This window comes from Papio anubis, chromosome 14 (genome assembly GCF_008728515.1).
Source record: "Papio anubis isolate 15944 chromosome 14, Panubis1.0, whole genome shotgun sequence".
Taxonomy (NCBI): domain Eukaryota; kingdom Metazoa; phylum Chordata; class Mammalia; order Primates; family Cercopithecidae; genus Papio; species Papio anubis.
Genome location: NC_044989.1, coordinates 23,554,634 through 23,576,318, shown reverse-complemented (window position 1 = coordinate 23,576,318; position 21,685 = coordinate 23,554,634). Strand labels below are relative to the sequence as shown.

The following is a 21,685-nucleotide window of genomic DNA, read 5'->3' as shown; positions in this document are numbered from 1 at the left end:
CAAGGTAATTAGGATATCCATCACCTTAAGTCTTGGTTCTTTGTATTAGTAATATTCCAAACCCACTCTTTTATTTTGAAATATACAGTAAGTTATTGTGTATTAATACATGTTATTGCATATTAATAATAATTATATCTAGTGCTCAGTAGTACTAGATATAATTCCTTCCATCCTCTTTATTTATATTACTTATCTGAATATAAATCTGTGGGTCTCATTCTGTTGTCTGTTTTTTTTGCTGGCTGTCATGATGATTCTTTTGTGATTTTCTGTTTTTACTGTGAATCATATTCATGGGACTTTATTTTTGTGCCTCTGTTGAAGGTATATTCTGTCTGAGATGATTTATGTTTGCTTCTGCTTTATGCTTAGGATCACTGTTGACTCAAATCTATTTAACCTGAATTATTGTTGTGAGGATCTTCATACCTAGCCTTGGTGAATTCGGGCTGTAAACCTGTTGATCAGTGTGTCGTTATTAATTTTCAAGGGACCCCCACCCCCACACCCTGCCCCCTCACTCCCCACTCTTAGTGTCAGTGTTGGGAAAGGTGGGCAGTCCTCCTGGAGATGAGTGATGGGAAGGTTGGTGGGTTTATTTCTAATTTACTCATACTTAGCTATATCCTTATTATAGCAGGATTTGGTAGGATGATTGCATTAGATTCCATATATTTAGCAGATTTTAGGCCTTACTACTGTCTTTTGTATTTCTTCCCCCCCACCCCCGAGGTGGAGTCTTGCTCTGTCACCCAGGCTAGAGTGCAGTGGCATATTCTCAGCTCACTGCAACCTCCACCTCCAGGGTTCAATCAGTTCTCCTGCCTCAGCCTCCTGTGTAGCTGGGACTACAGGTGCCCGCCACCACGCCTCGCTAATTTTTGTATTTTTAGTAGAGATGGGGTTTCACCATGTTGGCAGGCTGGTCTCGAACTCCTGACCTCTTGATCCGCCTGCCTCAGCCTCCTAAAGTTCTGGGATTACAGGCATGAGCTACCACACCTGGCCTGCTTTTTTTTTTTGAGGCGGAGTCTCGCTCTGTCATCCAGGCTGGAGTGCAATGGCGTGATCTCGGCTCACTGCAACCTCTGCCTCCCGGGTTCAAGTGATTCTCCTGCCTCAGCCTCCTGAGTAGCTGGGATTACAGTCGCCTGCCATAATGCCCGGCTAATTTTTGTATTTGTAGTAGAGACGGGGTTTCACTATGTTGGTCAGGCTGGTCTCGAAATCCTGACCTCATGATCCACCCACCTCAGCCTCCCAAAGTGCTGGGATTACAGGCGTGAGCCACTGTGCCCGGCCTTGCATTTCTTAAAGCAGAGAAAATAGGTCAAATTCTCTGGGGTTGAGCAAATGCATTGGAAATGAAAGCTGTCTTCAGAGCCTTGCTTACTTGTCCTGGGTTCCTGCTGTGACTTAGCTTTTGATCTGAGCATTTCTTAGTATCTTGCCACCTCTTGCATGTACTGCAGGGTTTTTTTTTAAAGTTCAAAAAATATTTAACCAGCGTTTTAGTTATTTCCTCTAGTATGTACTGTAGAAAACAGGCAACTCTTCCATATCTCTTTTCTTTTCTTAATTTTCTTTCTGAGACAGGGTCTCACTCTGTTGCCTAGGTTGGAGTGCAGTGGTGAGGTCTTGGCTTACTGCAGCCTCCACCTTTCGGGTTCAAGTGATTCTCATGCCTTAGCCTCCTGAGTATCTGGGATTACATTATAGGTTATGCATCACCATGCCCAGCTCATTTTTGTATTTTTAGTAGAGATGGGGTTTCGCCATGTTGGCCAGGCTGACCTTGAACTCCTGGCATCAAGTGATCTGCCTGCCTTGGCCTCCCAAAGTGCTGGGGTTACAGGCAAGAGCCACTGCGCCCAGCCCCCCTTTTTTTTGAGATGCAGTCTCACTCTGTCGCCCAGGCTGGAGTGCAGTGGTGTGATCTTGGCTCATTGCAATCTGAGGCAATTCCTTGCCTTAGTCTCCAGAGTAGCTGAGATTACAGGTGCCCACCACCAAACCCAGCTAATTTTTTTTGTATTTTTAGTAGACAGGGTTCACCATCTTGGCCAGGTTGGTCTTGAACTCCTGATCTCATGATCCACCTGCCTCAACCTCCCAAAGTGCTGGAATTACAGGCGTGAGCCACTGCGCCTGGCCTCCTTTTTAAAAAAAATTTATTTTAATTTATAGAGATGGGGTCTCACTATGTTGCCCAGCCTAGTCTTGAAATCCTGAGCTCAGGAGATTCTCCTACCTCAGCCTCCCTAAATTCTGGGATTACAGGCATGAGCCACTGCAACCAGCCCTTTTTCTTTCTTTTTAAATTTTATTTTAATTTATAGAGATGGGGTCTCACTATGTTGCCCAGGCTGGTCTTGAACGCCTGAGCTCAAGCCATCCTCCCACCTCAGCCTCCCAAAGTGCTAGGATTTATAGGCCTGAGTCACCTTGCTTGGCCATATGTTTTTCAAGTCTTTCCTTCTTTTGTCTACAATTTTGGGGTTCAACACATATCTCAGGGTTCATTATCTCTCAGAGGTTTTCCCTAAAATCCCTGCTGGAATTAATGGCCTCTGCCTCATTCTTATCACATTGTATTGCAGTTTACCGGTTTCTTCCCTATCTTATTCATTCCCTCTATGTCTGTGTGTTCTTTGAGGATTTTTTTTTTTTTTTTTTTTTGAGACGGAGTCTCGCTCTGTTGTCCAGGCTGGAGTGCAGTGAGGCTATCTTAGCTCACAGCAAGCTCTTGACTCCTGATCTTGGTCTTGAACTCCCGATCTCATGATCCGCCCGCCTCAGCCTCCCAAAGTGCTGGGATTACAGGCGTGAGCCACTGCGCCCGCCTCTTTGAGAATGTTTAAATGTTCTTGATTTTTAAAAATCTGTGTATTTCCTGGCCTAGCAGAGTACCTAATACCAGTTGGATTTATTTATTTACTTACATATTTTCTAGAGACAGGGTCTCACTATGTTGCCCAGGCTGGTCTCAAACTCCTAGGCTCAAGCTTAGTTGGATTTAAAATTAACTTTTGTTACTTCCAGGCGCAGTGGCTCACGCCTGTAATCCCAGCACTTTGGGAGGCGGAGGCAGCCAGATCACGAGGTCAGGAGATAAGACCATCCTGGCAAACACAGTGAAACCCCATCTCTACTAAAAACTACAAAAAATTAGCCGGGCGTGGTGGCACACGCCTGTAGCCCCAGCTACTTGGGAGGCTGAGGCAGGAGAATCGCTTGAACCCAGGAGGCGGAGGTTGCAGTGAGCCCAGATCGAACCACTGCACTCCAGCCTGAGCGACAGAGCAAGACTCCATCTCAAATAAATAAATAAGGTTAACATTTGTTGATAGTAAATGGTATAGGTTATGGTAACTTGGCCTTCCCAATTTAGGACTACAAAAACAAACAAACAAAAACAAAGGAGGAAAGCACACAAATCCTTTGTATATAATTTGCATACCACACACCTCTGCAGGACACTAGCCTGTTTTTTTTTTTTTTTGAGATGGAGTTTTGCACTGTTGCCCAGACTGGAGTGCAGTGGTGCAATCTCAGCTCACTGCAACCTCCACCTCCTGGGTTCAAGCGATTATTCTGCCTCAGCCTCCCGAATAGCTGACATTACAGGCATCTGCCACCATGCCCAGTTAATTTTTTGTAATTTTAGTAGAAATGGGGTTTCACCATGTTGGTCAGGCTGGTCTCGAACTCCTGACCTCAAGTGATCCGCCAGCCTTGGCCTCCCAAAGTGCTGAGATTACAGGCATTAGCCACTGCACCCTACCCTTTTTAAAAAATCTTTTCTGAGACAGGGTGTTACTCTGTCACCCAGGCTAAAGTACAGTGGCATGAACTTGGCTCATTGTCGCCTGGTCATCCTGGGCTCAAGTGATTGATGGCGCCTCAGCCTCAGGAGTGGCTGGGACCACAGGCACCAGACCCAGTAGTCTCAGTGACTGGGGAGGCTGAGGCAGGGGGATCGCTTGAGCCTGGGAGGTCGAGGCTGTAATGAGCTGAGGTTGTGCCACTGCACTCAAGCCTGGGTGACAGAGCGAGACCCTGTCTCTCTCTCTCTTTTTGGTAGAGAGAGGATCTCACTATGTTGCCCAGGCTGGTCTCAAGCCATCCTCCCACCTTGGCCTCTAAGTGCTGAGAATACAGGTGCGAGTTACAGTGCCTGGCTGAAACCAGTCTCTTTCCACAGGAATTGATACTTGTTTATTCTGCTCATGGATGTGATGGCTACCTGACCCAGGAAAATCCAGGTATGGTTCCATTATGAGGAATCCACACCCATTAAGACGCCAGCTCTAAGTGGCAGGTGAAGTATCCAGGAGAGGATGTGGCATGCAAATTGTGTCAGAAGGATTTATCTATTCTGGAATCCATACTGGTTCCCAAACAGAAAAAAACATTCTCATTCCCAGTGTCGTACAGTTTTTTGGAATGACTGGGAGCTTAGATGGCCAGAATGCTCTAAGTTTGATGACATTTGGTCATTTTCAGGACGTTTCTTGAGTCTTCAATTTTTCTTAGTTTAATAAAGAGTTTAATAAACTTCTGCCCAATAACCAGTAGGCTATGTCTAATGTACTGTGAATTTTTTTTTTTTTTGAGACGGAGTCTCATTCTGTCACCCAGGCTGGAGTGCAGTGGCACGATCTCGGCTCACTGCAACCTCTGCCTCCGGGGTTCAAGCGATTCTCCTGCCTCAGCCTCCTAAGTAGTTGGGATTACAGGCATGTGGCACCACACCTGGCTAATTTTTTGTATTTTTAGTACATGGGGTTTCACCATGTTGGTCAGGTTGGTCTCGAACTCCTGACCTCAAGTGATCCACCTGCCTCGGCCTCCCAAAGTGCTGGGATTACAGGCGTCAGCCACCGCTCCCGACCTGTATTGTGAATTTTTGAAATGAACCTAATTCCTACTTTACAGCAAAGTTTTTTCTCTCCTTCCTTTCTTCCTTTTTCTTTCCTTCCGTTTCTTCCTTTTCTTTCTTTCTTTCTTTTTTTTTGAGACAGGGTCTGGCTCTTTCGTTCAGGCTGGAGCGCAGTGGTGTCATTTCGGCTCACTGCAACCTCTGTCTTCTGGGTTCAAGTGATTCTCATGCCTCAGCTTCTCGAGCAGCTGGGATTACTGGTGCCCGCCACAACACCCGTCTATTTTTTTGTATTTTTAGTAGAGACAGGGTTTCACCATGTTGGTCAGGTTGGCCTCGAACTCCTGACCTCAGGTGATCCACCCACCCCGGCCTCCCAAAGTGCTGGGATTACAGGCGTGAGCCGCCGCACCCGGCCTGCAGCAGAGCTTTTCATATGAATTGTGTGGCTTAATTTTTTTTTTCTTTGAAAGTTAAATTGCAAATGTTATATCTTTGGGCTCAGCTTTTTGAATTCTAATTCTTCAGCGGGCCGGGGGCAGGGGGCGGTGATAGAGGCGGCTCTTAGAGGGAACTCATTCTTTGACTCCGCCTTAGATCTGGCTAAGGGGATAGAAAACGACCCTGCCTCGCTTTGTTTAAAGACGCAGGGTTCTAGCGTGGTGTTTCCCGCCCCCTACCCTTTTCGTCTTAAGCTTACCACGTTCCAGATACCGCCCAGATCAATTTTTTATCACAGCTGTCATTCTCATTCTTACAGGCATGAAAAGTGCGACTCAAGTTCAGTGTCTTGCCTCGGGTAGCTCGGGGATTCCCAGTCAGCTCCTCGCGACTTCGTCGCCGCTCCCCTTCCACCCCGCGCCTTCGCCGGCCGTCCCCTGCTCCATCCAGGCCACGGGGGAGACGGTGGGGTCTGGGGCCATTCAGGCCTGGCTGGGCGCGAGAGCTTCTGGCCCAAGTCCACGCCCGAACTCGTCCTGATCAGTCTGGCTTTTCTGGTCTCCCCAGCCTTGCGGTAGCGGAGAACTGGAAACCATCGAGCTGACAGCCCAGAGCGTCGCTCCCCGGCCGCCGAGCGCTGACGCCGCGCCGGGGGCGGGGCAGCTGGAGGCCGCGGGGAGAGGAGAGAGCTGCCGGGAAGGGCTGGCTGGCCTCGCAGCGCCCCGCCGCGGCTGCGGCCGGAAGCGGTCTCGTTGGCCCTGCGGCGCTGGAGCCCTGACGCACGGAGCTCGAGAGCGAGAACGGGAGAGAAAGGGGTAGAAATGGCGGCTCCGCTCAGCTCCCGCTGAGGAGGGCGAAGCCGGCGGAGTGTCTGTGCTGCCGCCTGCAGCACCGCCCCCGCTTCCCGCTCGCCGCTTGCTCACGCCGACTTCCCTTCCTCTGCCCGGCTCTCTCTTGTGCTCGTCTGCGCTCTGCACGCTCCGGACCGGCTCGTCTCTCACTGCCCGGCTCGGCTCCGCTGGCCCTGACTGACCGGCCGGCGGGCCGGCCTTGCTCGGCTCTCCCGGGCGCGGCGTGGACTCCGTCCCCCTGGCTGGACCATGGTGAACACCCGGAAGAGCTCTCTCCGCCTTCTCGGGTCCAAGTCTCCTGGTCCCGGGCCTGGGCCTGGGGCCGGAGCAGAGCCTGGGGCGACCGGAGGCAGCAGCCATTTCATCTCCTCTCGGACCCGCTCCTCCAAGACCCGCGCCGCCAGCTGCCCCGCCGCCAAGGCCGGGGGAAGCGGTGGCGCCGGCGTCACTCTGGATGAGGCCAGGGTAAGAGCGCGGCGTCCCGAGTCCGGAGGCTCGGAAGTGCCGGCCCGGCTGCCGAGGCTTTGTCTGGCCGGGTTGGGGGCAGGAAGCCTCCAGTGGAGACTGCTCGGGCGGCTGGAGACAGGGTCTGCGGGCGCGGTGGAGGGTGGCACCCAGGAGAAGGGCCACGACGCTGTCCCCTTTGCTTTTCAAGCTGGCCCGGCTCTTTTGTGTAAAGAACAGCCCATGAGTCCAGGGGAGAGGGCTTTGGGGGTCCCTTTCGGGGTCATTCGAACGATCTGCTGTCCTTGTCCTTGTCCTGCCCCAGAGGGGAATTCTAGCGAGGAAGCAAGAGCGAAGGGCCAGAACCCCTGGGTGGAAGGGTTGGAGAAGTGAAAGTTTTCTGCGGTGTCAAACCCTTCTTGAAAGTGTGTCAGTTCCTGCCGCTGTCTAACTCCAGCTTACTCTCAGTTTGGGGGTGGTTCAAGTTGGTGAGGAAGTGAACAGAGAGCTCCAGTTGGCAGCCAGGCAGGGATGCTGAAAAAAGTTTGTAGCTGCTCTGACACCAACTTTAAAAACAAAATCAACGCTATCGCCTCTCCAGGCAGGAGAGATCAAACATGATATTATAGCTGGGGAACCAGCCAGCTAGCTCACCAAGGTGCTAGTAGGAACCAGAGCTTTCAGGTCACAGAAGGAGCACGTCGAAAGAAACAAGTGGAATGTTTCGGATAGTCAGCACTATCGTGCCAAAACTGTGTGGTTTCTTGGGTGTCTACATTTTCGTTATGGGACTACATTACAAAAGTTGAATGAACACCAGTGTTGTCATGCAGTTGCAAAAATGACATTTGAAGACCCTGGTGATTGAATTAAAAAAATGATTGAAAGATCTTGAAATTTTATTACCTACAGTATAAAGCTAAGCACAGATATTTATTGCTTTAAAAAGGAATTGACACGTTTATTTTACTATGAAATTGTTTCTGAATTCAGAGAAGAGTGTATTGCTTCTGTCTAAAAGAGACTGACTTGCTAAGTAATTTGGCTGGAAAATGCTGTTCATTTAAAATGCTGCTTTAATTCCACACCATTTTGTGGTTCTTACTGGGGGGAAGCAATATTTTATGTTCTAGGGGTCTACAAGATCGCGGTTTGTGTGTGCTTTTTCTCTTTGTGTCTTAAACTGTTTTGACACTAACAGAACGGATCTAGGCAGAGACAACAGGAATATTTTACGATACTACTCTGAAATATTTTTATTATATCTTTGAAAATCGTCTTAGCTTTTATTTGATAAAATTTTGGGCATTATAACTGTCCTATGTAATAGACTATTTTGGGGGCTTAAGAATCTCTTAGGTTGAAATAAGGTTAAATCTGAAAGTTGTGCAAACTATTGAGAATAAGTACTTTGAAGACGAGGCTTTCGGTAGAAACTATTCCAAACATGTTCCAGCTTCTTGACCTACTGAGGCTATCACATATTTTAAAATAAAACTCAATTTAAGAAAATATCTTTTCTCTACATTTAAGGACAAAGAAAATATTTAGGGTGTAAGCATTTAATTGTATCATGCTATGTGAGTGCCTAGTCTATTAGAGCAGTGTCTAACTCATCTGCAGCAATTAGCTCATCTTCACTCATCAGTTTGTGGTCCCATTTTTGAATTCATGGCTATCATGCTGTCCTTACCCCCTGAGGAATAAGGTGAGGTAATTTGTCAAGCAGCTGTTATAGAGATGTTAAAAGGCTAGGAATCAATAATCTAATGAGGAAATGAACGTTTGGTAGCTTTTAAATTGCTAAAAGAATGAAAGATATGAGAGCTCTTTGTAGAAGGGTACTAATGAAACTTTGTTTCAAAGATCCTTTTAAAATGTTTTAAAGCACCATAAATAACAGGCTACTAAAGATTTACTTTGAAATATTTGTTTTTCAGTCTTAAGAAGATTTATGTTATGGCTCTAGGAGATGATGGAGTGATCTAATTGCTTTCTCTGAAAGGTTTTTTAGAGACTTACTACTCTTACATAGCGATTGGACCTTTAGAAGAGGATAAATTATAATTCTGAATTTATTAAGATTATGGACTACATATTTATGAAGCAGGTTGTATATTTATGGTTAGCTCTTCTCTAGTGTTGTAGGAATTGAGCACTCCTGGTTCACCCTTTGTGAAGTACTTAAAGGCACCCTCTATGTCTGTGGGATCTATAATAGACATTTGCCAGTGTCTGTAAAGTCTTATTTGATGCAAAATGGGGTTGCCCATGTTGTTGCTTTAGCAGACCCTTATTTTTGTAAAAAGAAATGTAGTCTTGTTTGTAACATAATATTCCTGTTTGTAATTGAGGAGTTTCTCTTTTTTCTGCTTTTGTGCCATGTTTTTAACTAACTACACTTGATGCCTATTTCCCCCTCTTTTCCCTCTGTTTTTAGATTATTTCATTCACTGTGTCCAGAGACATTTTATTTGCTTTAAAAAGTCATAGCACTATGAGCTTTTCTTATAGTTTTGTCTTCTTCCCAAGTGGTGTATGCACAGGATGGGGGAAAATATGCATTCTGCAGATTATTGGAATTATTTTCTTTTTCTTTTTTTCAGTATGAAAAGCCTTTTTTTTCTTTTTTGACATGTAAAAGGTGGTAGTTAGTGTATATAACTCTGTGAGTTTAGAGATAAGTATATATTTGTGAAACCACCACCACCATCAACACCACAGACATGTCCATCATTCCTAAAGTTTCCCTGTCCCTTTTATTATGAATGTATTATTAGTATTATTTTTGTGGTAAGAACACTTGATATAAAATCTGCCCTCTTAGACAATTTTAAGTATGCAATGCAGTATTCTTAGATGTAGGCACTATGCTATATAGATCTCCAGAACTTATTTATCTGGCACAAGTGAAACTTGATTGCCTCCCTGCAAGACCCTGGCAATCACCCTTCTACTCTCTGCTTCTGTGAATTTGCTAGTTTAGATTCCACATATAAGTGAGATCATACAGTATTTGTGTTTCTGGAACTGGCTTATATGATTTAGTGTAACGTCATCTAGGTGCATTTGTGTTGTTGTGAATGGCAGGATTTCCTTCTTAGGCTTAATAGTATTCCACTGGGCATGCACACATATACACCACGTTTACTACATTCATCTCTTGTTGGACATTTAGATTGTTTCCATATCTTAGCTATTATGAATAATGCTACTGCGAACATGGGAGTGCAGATGTCCGTCGAAATCCTGATTTCAATTCCTTTGGATAAATACCCAGAAGTGGGATTGCCGGATCATATGGTAGTTCTATTTTTAATTTTTTTGAGGAACTTTCATACTGTTTTCTTTTTTTTTTTTTTTTTTTTTTTTTTGAGGCGGAGTCTTCACTCTGTCCTCCCGAGTAGCTGGGAGTGCAGTGCGCCCACCATCTCGCGCTCACTGCTAATTTTTTTTTTTTGTATTTTAGTAGAGACGGGGTTTCACCTTGTTAGCCAGGATGGTCTCGATCTCCTGACCTCGTGATCCGCCCGCCTCGGCCTCCCAAAGTGCAGGGATTACAGGCGTGAGCCACCGCGCCCGGCCCATACTGTTTTCCATAGTGGCTGCACCATTTTCCATTTCTACTGACATGTACCAGGATTCCCTTTTTTCCACATCTCCCCAATATTTGTTGTCTCTTGTCTTTTTGACAAGAGCCATTTTGACAGGTGTGAGGTGATATATCATTGCGGTTTTGAATTGCATTTCCCTGATGATTAGTAATGTTGAGCACCCTTTTTATATACCTGAGAAGTGTCTATTTAGTTAGGACCTTTTTTTTTTTTTTTTTGGGACAGGGTCTTAGGAGTGGTTCACTGCAGCCTTAAAATCCTGCTTTGCCCATTAACAAATGTTTTCTTCCTGTGGAGTCGCAGGACTACCCTATGTATTTTGGAAATTAACTGCTTATCAGATACATGGTTTGCAGATTTTTCTCCCATTCTGTAGATTGCCTTTGTGCCCACACTTTTAAATTTTCTTATTTTTTTTTTCCTCCCTTATCATTACCCACAATGCCCACACTTTTAAAATGTCAGGCTGTCTTTTAGTGCTATGCAGTTAGATGTAATTACTTCTATACACTGTGGCTTTTTTTTTTCTCCAAGCTTTCATAAAGCTTGACCTCTTTTAGGTCGGTTAATCTGGCCCTCAGTCATTAGCGTTTATTTGCTGCACCTAGGTGTCACTCCTAGTAAACAATCTAATACTGTATTCACAAAACTGGACAGCAATCTTTGAAAAATATTTGAACTCTTTTTTCTACCTCTCCTTGTTAGGTCTGTTTGCTGGTATTTCTGACTTTTTCGCTAGCTTTTTGGGATTTTTGAGATAATCATTGACTGTGAATCCCCATCTTGTGAGATCAAAATAAATATTTTGAGTAACTTTAGAAGTGAAATGCTGTATTACTTTATTTTTATTTAATTAAAAAAATCCCTAGGTCCTTCTTTAGTATACTTTTATCACCCTGTGCATTTCCCTTTCCAACACTCATGCATTTGCCAACATAACAAAGCAGAGTGGTCGAAGTTGAGGGTTAAAGAGGTAAAAGAAGTCTGAGGGGGAAATCTCATAATGTATGTAACTGTCAGATGAGCAGGGGAAACTATAAGTTCCTCAGAACAGAGCAAGTTTTTCCTTATACTGTATCAGATTCACATGGAGTACAATATAGGTAATATTGTAACGTGACAATGTTCCCTGCCACAATTTCGAACCAAAGCAATGGTGGAGTTCATAGGATTGTCTCTGGTAGCCAAGTGAAAATGCAGCTTAAATTCAGTTACTGGCTATTTTTGTAGTCCACATATACACACATTCTGTTGTTTAGGTCATGAATGAAACTTATAAAGCCTATAGAAGTGAATGCATACTAATTCCTTAAATCATTTTTCCTGGCAATAAGTCTTTTAAACCATCCTTTGGTAGATGTTTTATTGCATGTCTCCTAAATACCCAATTATAGATAAACTCATAACTTTTGGAATCCAGCTAGACAAGTGGTAGAATTACTACTGTTAGGAGAACTGAGAAGCCCAACCAGTGTTTGCACCTGAATGTTGAGTGATCCTGTCTATTCAAGGATCTAAGTACCATATTACTTTGAATGATATGTTTGGCATTTCTTTTTTTTTTTTTTTTTTTTTTTTTTTTGAGACGTAGTCTTGCTCTGTCACCCAGGCTGGAGTGCAGTGGCCAGATCTCAGCTCACTGCAAGCTCCGCCTCCCGGGTTTACGCCATTCTCCTGCCTCAGCCTCCCGAGTAGCTGGGACTACAGGCGGCTGCCACCGTGCCCGGCTAGTTTTTTTTTTTTTTTTATATTTTTTAGTAGAGACAGGGTTTCACCGGGTTAGCCAGGATGGTCTCGATCTCCTGACCTCGTGATCCGCTCGTCTCGGCCTCCCAAAGTGCTGGGATTACAGGCTTGAGCCACCGCGCCCGGCCTAAAATATGGAACGCTTCACGAATTTGCGTGTCATCCTTGCGCAGGGGCCATGCCAATCTTCTCTGTGTCGTTCCAATTTTAGTATATGTGCTGCCGAAGCGAGCACGGCATTTCTTTTAGTACGTACACAATGAAGTTTCATTTGGGTGCATTATCCGTTTTGTTTGTGTGCATAATCAACTTGAGTGGATTTCTTTTCTTCTTTTTTTTTTTTTGAGATGGAGTCTCATTCTGTAGCTCAGGCTGGAGTATAGTGGTACAATCTCGGCTCACTGCAACCTCTGCCTCCCAGGTTCAAGCAATTCTCCTGCCTCAGCCTCCCAAGTAGCTGGCATTACAGGTGCCTGCCACCACACCTGGTTAATTTTTGTATTTTTTATTAGAGACGGGGTTTCATCATGTTGGTCAGGCTGGTCTTGAACTCCTGACCTCAGGTGACCTGCCCGCCTCAGTCTCCCAAAGTGCTGAGGTTACAGGTGTGAACCACTGTACCTGGCCCAAGTGGATTTCTTTGTACTTAGGTTTTTGGTCTTGCAGTAGGAATATTTTATACTTCTTTTATGCCTCCTCTCTGGAGGGGGATTCTATGAACAATGAGTTACTGAGTAAAAAGCAGTGGGAATTTTTGGATAAAAAGTTATATGGAAGTACATATTTGGGGGAAAATCATATATATGTGTTAACTTTATTTAAATATAAGTTAGTTTTTTTTTTTGAGCGGTAAGTTTTGTAGTTTTATCTGGAGATAGGATATATACCTTTGGCTGAAGTCTTTCTCCCCTAAACTCTTCTATTAGAGTAGACCGTAAGTGCCACAAGGGCAGGCACTGTATTTTATTTTTCCCCTGAATGCTATATTCCCAGGGCCTAAATACAGTGCCTGACACAATGTTGGAAATGCTCAATAAATATCTGTTAAATGAGTGAATGAATGAATGAATGAATAGCATTTCAGGGAGCTGACCCATTTTGAGAATATCATGGTTATAGAACTTTGAGAATAGAGGATAATTAAAACACAGTTTTTACCCTCAGTACTGTAAGTGTGCACATGGTATGCTAATGAGAAGTTATTAACAAGGTAAATTCGTTCAAAGTAAGTGCCAAATGAATGGCATAGGTACTTAGTGTGGTAAGACTTCTAGTCCTCTACTCACTGAATGTTTTGGTGGAACTCTTTTTTTGTGTGTGTGCTTTAAAGACAGAGACCATTATGTTGACACCTGTATCCTGAGTGCCTAGAACAGCATGTGTCACTCAGTGCCCAATTAATACTTCTTTTTTTTTTAAGGCAGAGTCTCACTCTGTTGCCAAGGCTGGAGTACAGTGGCTCCATCTCGGCTCACTGCAATCTCCGCTTCCTGGGTTCCAGCGATTCTCCTGCCTCAGTCTCCTGAGTAGCCAGGATTACAGACATGAGCCACCACGTCCAGCTAATTTTTGTATTTTTAGTAGAGACGAGGTTTTGCCATGTTGACCAGGCTGGTCTTGAAATCCTGACCTCGGGAGATCTGCCTGTCTTGGCCTCCGAAAGTTCTGGGATTACAGGCGTGAGCTACTGCGCCTGGCCTAAGACTTTTTTTTTTTTTTGAGACAGTTTCCCTCTTGTTGCCTGGGCTGGAGTACAGTGGTGCGACCTCAGCTCACTGCAACCCCCGCTTTCCGGATTCAAGTGATTCTCCTGCGTCAGCCTCCTGAGTAGCTGGGATTACAGACAGGCGCCACGTCACCCAGCTAATTTTTGTGTTTTTAGAAGAGATGGGGTTTTACTGTGTTGAACAGGCTGGTCTGGAACTCCTGACCTCAGGTGATTCGCCCATCTCGGCCTCCCAAAGTGCTGGGATTACAGGCGTGAGCCACTGCACCGGGCCCCTAATACTTTTTTTTTTTTTTTGAGAAGCTCTCACTTTGTCTCCGAGGCTGGAGTGCAGTGGCATGATCTTGACTTGCTGCAGTCTTTGCCTCTTGTGCTCAAGTGATCCTGCCACCTCAGCCTCCCGAATACCTGCAGGCATAAGCCACCACAGTCAGCTAATTTTTGTATTTTTTGTAGAGATGGGGTTTTGCCACATTGCCCAGGCTGATGTTGAACTCCTGGGCTTGAGCAGTCCGCCCACCCTGGCCTCCCAAAGTGCTGGGATTACAGCCACTGTGCCTGGCCAATTAATACTTTTTGAATGAATTAATGGAAAGTATGACTCATTTTAAATTATTTTCACATTGACAATCTCTCTCTCTCTTTTTTTTTTTTTTTTTTAAATAGAGATGGGGGTCTTCTTTTGTTGCCCAGGCCAGTCTTGAACTACTGGCCTCAAGCAGTTCTCCCGCTTTGGCCTCCCAAAGTGTTAGGGTTACAGGTGTGCACCACCATGCCTAGCCGACAATCTTTCTTTTTCGCTATACTCACTTGTTGCATTTTACCCTAATAAGGAGAAGAGTAAACCAAGGTTTATTTAGCATCTTATACATGCCAGGTGTTGTTTAATGCTGTCTCATTCAATCCTTGTAACAACTCTATAAAGCAAGTGATGGTACCCCCATTTTACAACTGAGGAAATTGAGTTGCCTAAGAGTTAAGTGGCCTGTGGAAGGCTAAAGGTAATATTTAAATCTAGTTCTGTCTTCTCTACTTGTATATCTTATTTCATCTGTATTTCTTTACCTCACTTATTACTCTTTGATGTTGTTCAATCAGTAGTTTCCACCAACATCTGAAAAAGTGAAGGTGGGAGCTGTTGTATACTGTAAGTGTACCTACCGTTTATAGACAATTTCTACCTGGCTGTCTGGAATTGTGGTGTCTAGAAGTGTATTGGGACTGAAAGTGGGAATAGTAGCATATAGGGATATGAAATACAGGACAATAATTTTCAGTAATTTCCTGCAGCCTGATTTCAGGAGGCAGTATGTAGGGAGAGGAGCAGGCATATTGTGCAGAGATTGTTTTTGCAATATTTTTCCTTAATATTTTATTATATATGTGTATATTTATATTTTTTGTTGCATTTTTTATTTAAAATTTTTTTTTGTGGGTACATAGTAGGCATATATGTAGTATATATATATTTTTTGAGACAGGATCTTGCTCTGTTGCCCAGGCTGAAGTGCAGTAGTGCAATCACAGCTCACTGCAACCTTGACCTCCTGAGTTCAATGAATTCTCCCACCACAGCCTCTGAGCAGCTGGGACTACAGGCATGTGTTACCACACCTGGCTTTTTTTTTTTTTTTTTTTGTAGAGACAAGGTTTTGCTATGTTGCCAAAGCTGATCTCAAACTCTTGGACTCAAGAAATCCTCCTGCCTTGGCTTCCTAAAGTGCTGGGATTACAGGAGTGAGCTACCACTCCTGGCCTATATTTTAGTTTTTCTTTCTTTTTTTTTTGAGACGGAGTTTCACTCTTGTTGCCCAGGCTGGAGCACAATGGTGCGATCTCAGCTCACTGCAACCTCCACCTCCCAGGTTCAAGCGATTCTTCTCCCTCAGCCTCCTGAGTAGCTGTGATTACAGGAGCCCACCACCACGCATGGCTAATTTTGTATTTTTTAGTAGAGACGGGGTTTCTCAATATTGGTCAGGCTGGTCTTGAACTCCTGACCTCAGGTAATCCGCCCGCCTTGGCCTCCCAAAGTGCTGGGATTACAGGTGTGAGCCACCATGCCCGGCTGTATTTTTATTTTTCAAGACAGGAGTCTCACTATGTTGCCCAGGCTGGTTTTGGACTACTGGCCTCAACCAATTCTCCTGACTCAGCCTGCTGAGTAGCTGGGATTACAGGTATGAGCCACTGCACCTGGCTCTTCTCAGTATTTTTAAGTTGGCTTTGGGAAAAAATAAATCCCTGTAAGCAGACTGAAAGTCTGGGCCTTGTGGTCTCTATTAGAGGTATACTTGTGCTGCTATCTTTCCCTCTACTTGGTGATATTAATTTATAGTGTATACATTTGCTTTTATGCTCTGGGAAACTATCTCTAGGGGGACTAAAGTGTTTTCCATTTGAAAAAATGTTTCATACTTTAAGCCTCTTGAAAAGACATTATATAGCATATTTATATATGAAGATTTGCATTAGTAAATTAAACATCTTTAGCATTGTTAGTTTATATCTGTATTCTAGGACCCAAATTGGAATCCTGAAAGAAATGATGCTTAAAATACCCACAAAGTATGTTCGCTAGTCTTGCCAGACAGAAATTTGGAGGTAATCCAGAGCCTAGTTTTTGATGGTGAGGCTTGCTTGTTCCTTTGTTCGTTCATTCATTCATTCATTCAGTAAGGTGGAGAATGAAGCACAGTCCCTGCTTCATGGGATGTACTTAAAGTCTAGTGGAGGAGACAAATACATGCCGTAAAAAAATAGCCCTTCCCTCAGGTCTAGTGCCCTTTCATCTACATTTGTTCAGGTGACTTAGCAGCCTGCCTAGGGGCTGCTGTTTCCAGGCTCACTTCCTGTGTGGGTTTTAGAGAGGGGCCAAAAGCACCCTAAAGTTACTTTTGTTTAATCATTATATCTGAAGTTTATATCCATTCTTGTCTCCTTTTGGGCCTTTAAGGTCTAACACTATATTTTGTGGCAAATTTAGAATTAAGAAATAGGATATTATTTTAGAGATTTGGCAGAAACCTATGGTTAGAGGGAATTATTCTTATGTGCCAAACAACTTTCTTGCATATTATGTGGTTAGTGACTTTACTCAGATTTGGCTTTGTGATTAGGGTTTGGAGAATTAGGATGATTGAAGTGGTCTGATATTTTTGGACTTGAATTTAGAAGTTACTTTAAAAACTTGTCAGCCATTATTTTTGAACTTAAATTTAGAAGTTGCTTAAAGCAATTGTCAACCATTGTGTTTTGTTTTTGGTAGGAATCTAATTTCAGAGAAATGTAGAAAATTAAACTTCTTGGATTCAAACTTTGATGTGTTATTTAAAACTTTTAGTGTTAAGAAACTTTTTCCTCTAAAAGTGGTGAAGATGAATCAGTTATGGAATAAATTTGACCCTTGAAAAGATAATGAAAGAAAGGCCGGGCGCGGTGGCTCAAGCCTGTAATCCCAGCACTTTGGGAGGCCGAGACGGGCGGATCACTAGGTCAGGAGATCGAGACCATCCTGGCTAACACGGTGAAACCCCGTCTCTACTAAAAAATACAAAAAGCTAGCCGGGCGTGGTGGCAGGTGCCTGTAGTCCCAGCTACTCGGGAGGCTGAGGCAGGAGAATGGCGTAAACTCGGGAGGCGGAGCTTGCAGTGAGCTGAGATCTGGCCACTGCACTCCAACCTGGGCGACAGAGCCAGACTCTGCCTCAAAAAAAAAAAAAAAAAGATAATGAAAGAATAGTGAACTCTTTTTTTTTTCCAAGATGGAGTCTCGCTCTGTCGCCCAGGCTGGAGTGCAGTGGTGCCCTGTTGGCTCACTGCAAGCTCCGCCTCCCAAGTTCACGCCATTCTCCTGCCTCAGCCTCCCAAGTAGCTGGGACTACAGGCGCCTGCCACCACGCCCAGCTAATTTGTTTGCATTTTTAGTAGAGATGGGATTTCACCATGTTAGCCAGGATGGTCTGAATCTCCTGACCTCGTGATCTGCCTGCCTCGGCCGCCCAAAGTGCTGGGATTACAGATGTGAGCCGCCGTGCCTGGCCAAGAATAGTGAACTCTTTTAGCCTAACCTAAAACTATTCCCTGTTTTACAACTGTGTGGAATACTGACCCTTTGGATTTGAACTCTTTATGTTTGGGCATTATGTACTTTTGGAAGAATTTTTCTGTAAGAGATCTTAGGTTGAGATTGTAACACAAGGTATAAAATTATGTTACAAAATTTTACTTATTAATGTAATTAGTTTGTAAGTATCCATGTTGATGAGTGATCATAACCTCCAAATAAGTTATGTAAGGGTTTTAGCATATTTTTGTGGTTTATGTTTCATTGATGTTCTGAAGTGTGGGAAGTCAGCATAGTTAAAAGCAAAATAATGAATTGAGGCTGGGCGTGGTGGCTCATGCCTGTAATCTCAGCACTTTGGGAGGCTGAGGCAGGCGGATCATGAGGTCAAGAGTTCGAGAGCAGACCGACTAATATGGTGAAACCCCGTCTCTACTAAAATACAAAAAAATTAGCTGAGCGTGGTGGCGCGTGCCTGTAATCCCAGCTACTTGGGAGACTGAGGCAGGGGAATCGCTTGAACCCAGGAGGTAGAGGTTGCAGTGAGCTGAGATCGCGCCACTGCACTCTAACCTGGTGACAGAGCAAGACTCCGTTTCAAAAAACAAACAAACAAAACAGAATTGGTAGCCAGACATGGTTGTTTACACCTGTAATCCCAGCTACTCTAGAGGCTAAGCAGGGAAGGATGGCTTGAGCCCAGGAGTTTGAGTCCAGCCTGTACAACATAGCAGTACTCTTTTTTTTTTTTTTTTTTACATGGTGAGTTGGATTTTTTTTTTTAAATCATGACTTTGTTTTCCTAGGTTACAGAGGATAGTGGTTAATATGTAGGGTGACCATATGTCTGCATTAGCCTAGGATAGTACTGACCTGCCTGGCACATGCACAGTTTATGCTTGTCCCAAAAAAATTACTAATGCCCTCAACCCTCTATTTAACATGTTTAGATGATAGCATACCTGGTTACTGTGTTGGTTTATATGTATGTCTTTTAAGTTTTCATAAGTGGTATTTAGCTATAGAGCTTATTTTATTATTTTATTTTAACCATTATATTTTCATCTGTGTGGTAACTCTGTATACATACAGTCACTACTCCCACTGCTACATAGTACTTTGTAGGGTCAATTCATTGCATTTTAACTATTCACCCTCAAGAGATAGGTACCTAAATTGTTTCCTATTCTCTGCTACTGCAAATATTGCTGCAGTTAATACCCTGATGCAATGTCCCTCGTGGACTTGGTGTGGGAATTTCTTTGAGATAGACACCAGGAGTGGAAGAGTATATGTGTACTTAAAATAAATACCACCTCTAGATATGCTGCTCTAGTGTCCATTCGTAGGAGTATAGCGTATGAGAGTTCTTGTATCTCCACTTCCCTGCCAATATTTGGCATCAGCTACCTTTTTAATAGCCTTTCTTTAGTTACTAATGAGTTTGGGTAACTCTTTATATCCATGCTAACTTTTTTTGCTTTCCTCCTCTCTGAAATGCCTGTTAAGATTTGTTTTTGCCCATTTCACTATTTTCTACTGGAGTTGCTATTTTATTATTGTTTTTCAAGAGTAATTAGAGATTTGTGACTTTTGACTTTTTTTGGTCCCACACTAAAGGATACTGTTACATTGTGACTTTATACATACATACAATTTTACTATTTAGGCCTTTAATTCATTCTGTTCATTCTGCTAGACAACTTGTCCTTTGTGGTGCCACTTTGTAATACGTTAAGTTCTCATGTGTGTTGTGTTCTGATCTCTGTTCTTTTCTGTTGGTCTGTTTATGCTTATGGAAATACTATACTGTTTTATTGTTTTTTTAAATTTTTTGTAGAGGCAGGGTTATTGCTGTGTTGCCCAGGTAGTCTTGAACTCCTGGGGTCAAGCAATCCTCCTGCCCTGGCCTCCTGAAGTGTTGGGATTACAGGTGTAAGCCACCATGCCTGGCCCATACTGGTGTGGTTTTTTTTTTTTTGTCCAGGGTCCTGCTCTGTCACCCAGGCTGGAGTGCCCTGGCGTGATCACAGCTCACTGAAGCCTCGACCACCTAGGCTCAAGCAATCCTCTTGCGTCAGCCTCCCAGAGTATTGAGATTACAGGCATGAGCCATTCTACCAGGCCAATACTATTTTTCATACTATGGTTTTGAGTTATGTCTTAATATCTTAAAGGACAAGTTTCTCCTCTTTGTTATTTTTCAAGGTTGACTTAGATGTCTGGGGGTTGTTTTTCAATTTTAATTTCAGTTACGATTATAGAGTTACTTAGAAGATCCAACTAGATTTTTTTTTTTTTCCTTGAGACGGAATCTTGCTCTGTTGCCCAAGCTGGAGTGCAGTGGCATGATCTCGGCTCACTACAACCTCCACCTCCCAGGTTCAAGCGATACTTCTGCTTCAGCCTCCCAAGTAGCTGGGATTACAGGCATGTGCACCCACACCCAGCTAATTTTTGTATTTTTAGTAGAGATGGGATTTCACCATGTTGGCCAGGCTGGTCTCAAACCCCTGACCTCAAATGATCTGCCCGCCTTGACCTCCCAAAGTGCTGGGATTACAGGCGTGAGTGAGCCACCGTGCCTGGCCCCAACTAGAATTTTGATTAGTAATATATTGAATTCATAGATTAATTTGTAGAGAATTGACACCTTCAAATTGTTAGCCTAACAGCATGGAACATCTCTCACTTAACATAGTTTGTATATTTCTCTTGTAGGATTGGATGCTTTCTTTGTGGCCTAATATATTGTCAGTTTTGGTAAATGTTTATTGTGTACTGGGGATAAATGTATATTTTCTGTTAAATGTAGAAAAATAAAAATGTATGATGGAAAACATTAAGAGATGGGATATATTGTAGTGTGAACTTAGTCAGATACTCAGAAATCTCTTGTTCCACATTAAGATTCTTTTTATTATTTATTTATTTATTTATTTTTGAGACAGAGTCTTTCTCTGTCACCTAGGCTAGAGTGCAATGGCTCCATCTCGGCTCACTACAACCTACGTCTTATGGCTTCCAGTGATTCTCCTGTCTCGGCCTCCTGAGTAGCTGAGATTACAGGCATGGGCCAGCATGCATGCCTGGCTAATTTTTGTATTTTTAGTAGGGATGGGGGTTTTACTGTGTTGGCCAGGCTGGTCTCGAACTATTGACCTCAGGTGATCCGCCTACTTCAGCCTCCCAAAGTGCTGGGATTACAGATGTGAGCCACTGTGCCCGGCCCCATATTAAGATTCTACCTAGTTTTTGTTGTTGTTGAAATTATTTTTGTTATTTTTCAAATTCTCCTGGTGTTTTTTTTTAAGTAAATTTTTATTTTAGAATATATTTTAATTTCCTCTTTGCTTTCTTCTTTCATCCATTGGTTATCTGGAAGTATGTTGCTTACTTTCCAAACAGTTGGGCATTTCTTTTCCTTGCATTTTTTTTTGAGATGGGGTCTTACTCTCTCACCCAGGCTGGAGTACAGTGGCATGATTGTAGCCCACTGTAGCCTTGAACTCTTGGACTCAAGTGATCCTTCTGTCTCAGCCTCCCAAATAGCTAGGACTACAGGTGTGTGCCACCAGGCCTGGGTAATTTGAAATTTTTTTTTTGTTAGAGAGGGTCTTGTTATCTCCCTTTGTTGCCCAGTCTGGCCTCAAATTGCTAGACTCAAGCGATCCTCCCACCTTGGCCTTCGTAAGTGCTTGAATCACAGGTATGAGCCACTGTACCTGGCCTATTTTCTGTTTATAGTTTTATTAATTACTTCTAGCTTAATTCCATTGTGCTCAGAGAACATACTACATATGATTTCAGTCTTTTGAAATTTGTTCTGACTTATTTTGTCAGAACATTGTTTATGGTTATTTTGGTAAATGTGTCATGAACACTGGAAAAGAATATGTATTCTGCAGTTAG

General features: G+C 43.5%; 2 protein-coding genes and 1 non-coding gene across 11 annotated transcripts in view; 1 reads left to right on the top strand and 2 right to left on the bottom strand.

Moving 5' to 3' along the window:
* The window catches only part of UBXN2A (UBX domain protein 2A), a 67,859-nt gene extending 61,938 nt beyond the window's left edge, over window positions 1-5,921 (bottom strand). The window contains exon 1 of one of the 2 annotated variants that reach the window (XM_017947322.3): window positions 5,586-5,921. The gene's annotated coding sequence lies outside the window, so the exon portion shown is untranslated. The remainder of the gene's footprint in view (window positions 1-5,585) is intronic. The other variant, XM_021924629.2, reaches the window with a different exon arrangement.
* Window positions 5,922-6,074: 153 nt separating this feature from the next.
* ATAD2B (ATPase family AAA domain containing 2B) overlaps window positions 6,075-21,685 on the top strand; it is a 173,942-nt gene continuing 158,331 nt past the window's right edge. For 5 of the 8 annotated variants that reach the window (XM_031654963.1, XM_031654962.1, XM_031654964.1 and 2 more), the window contains exon 1: window positions 6,090-6,642. In XM_031654963.1, coding sequence (XP_031510823.1) covers window positions 6,427-6,642 — 216 coding nt within the window. In that variant the 5' untranslated portion in view covers window positions 6,090-6,426. Of the gene's footprint in view, window positions 6,643-21,685 lie in introns of all 8 variants that reach the window. The other 3 variants (XM_031654968.1, XM_031654967.1, XM_031654965.1) reach the window with 1 other exon arrangement.
* Window positions 12,110-12,216, bottom strand: LOC116270477. The gene has a single exon (XR_004178504.1). It is a non-coding gene; the product is annotated as a U6 spliceosomal RNA (small nuclear RNA).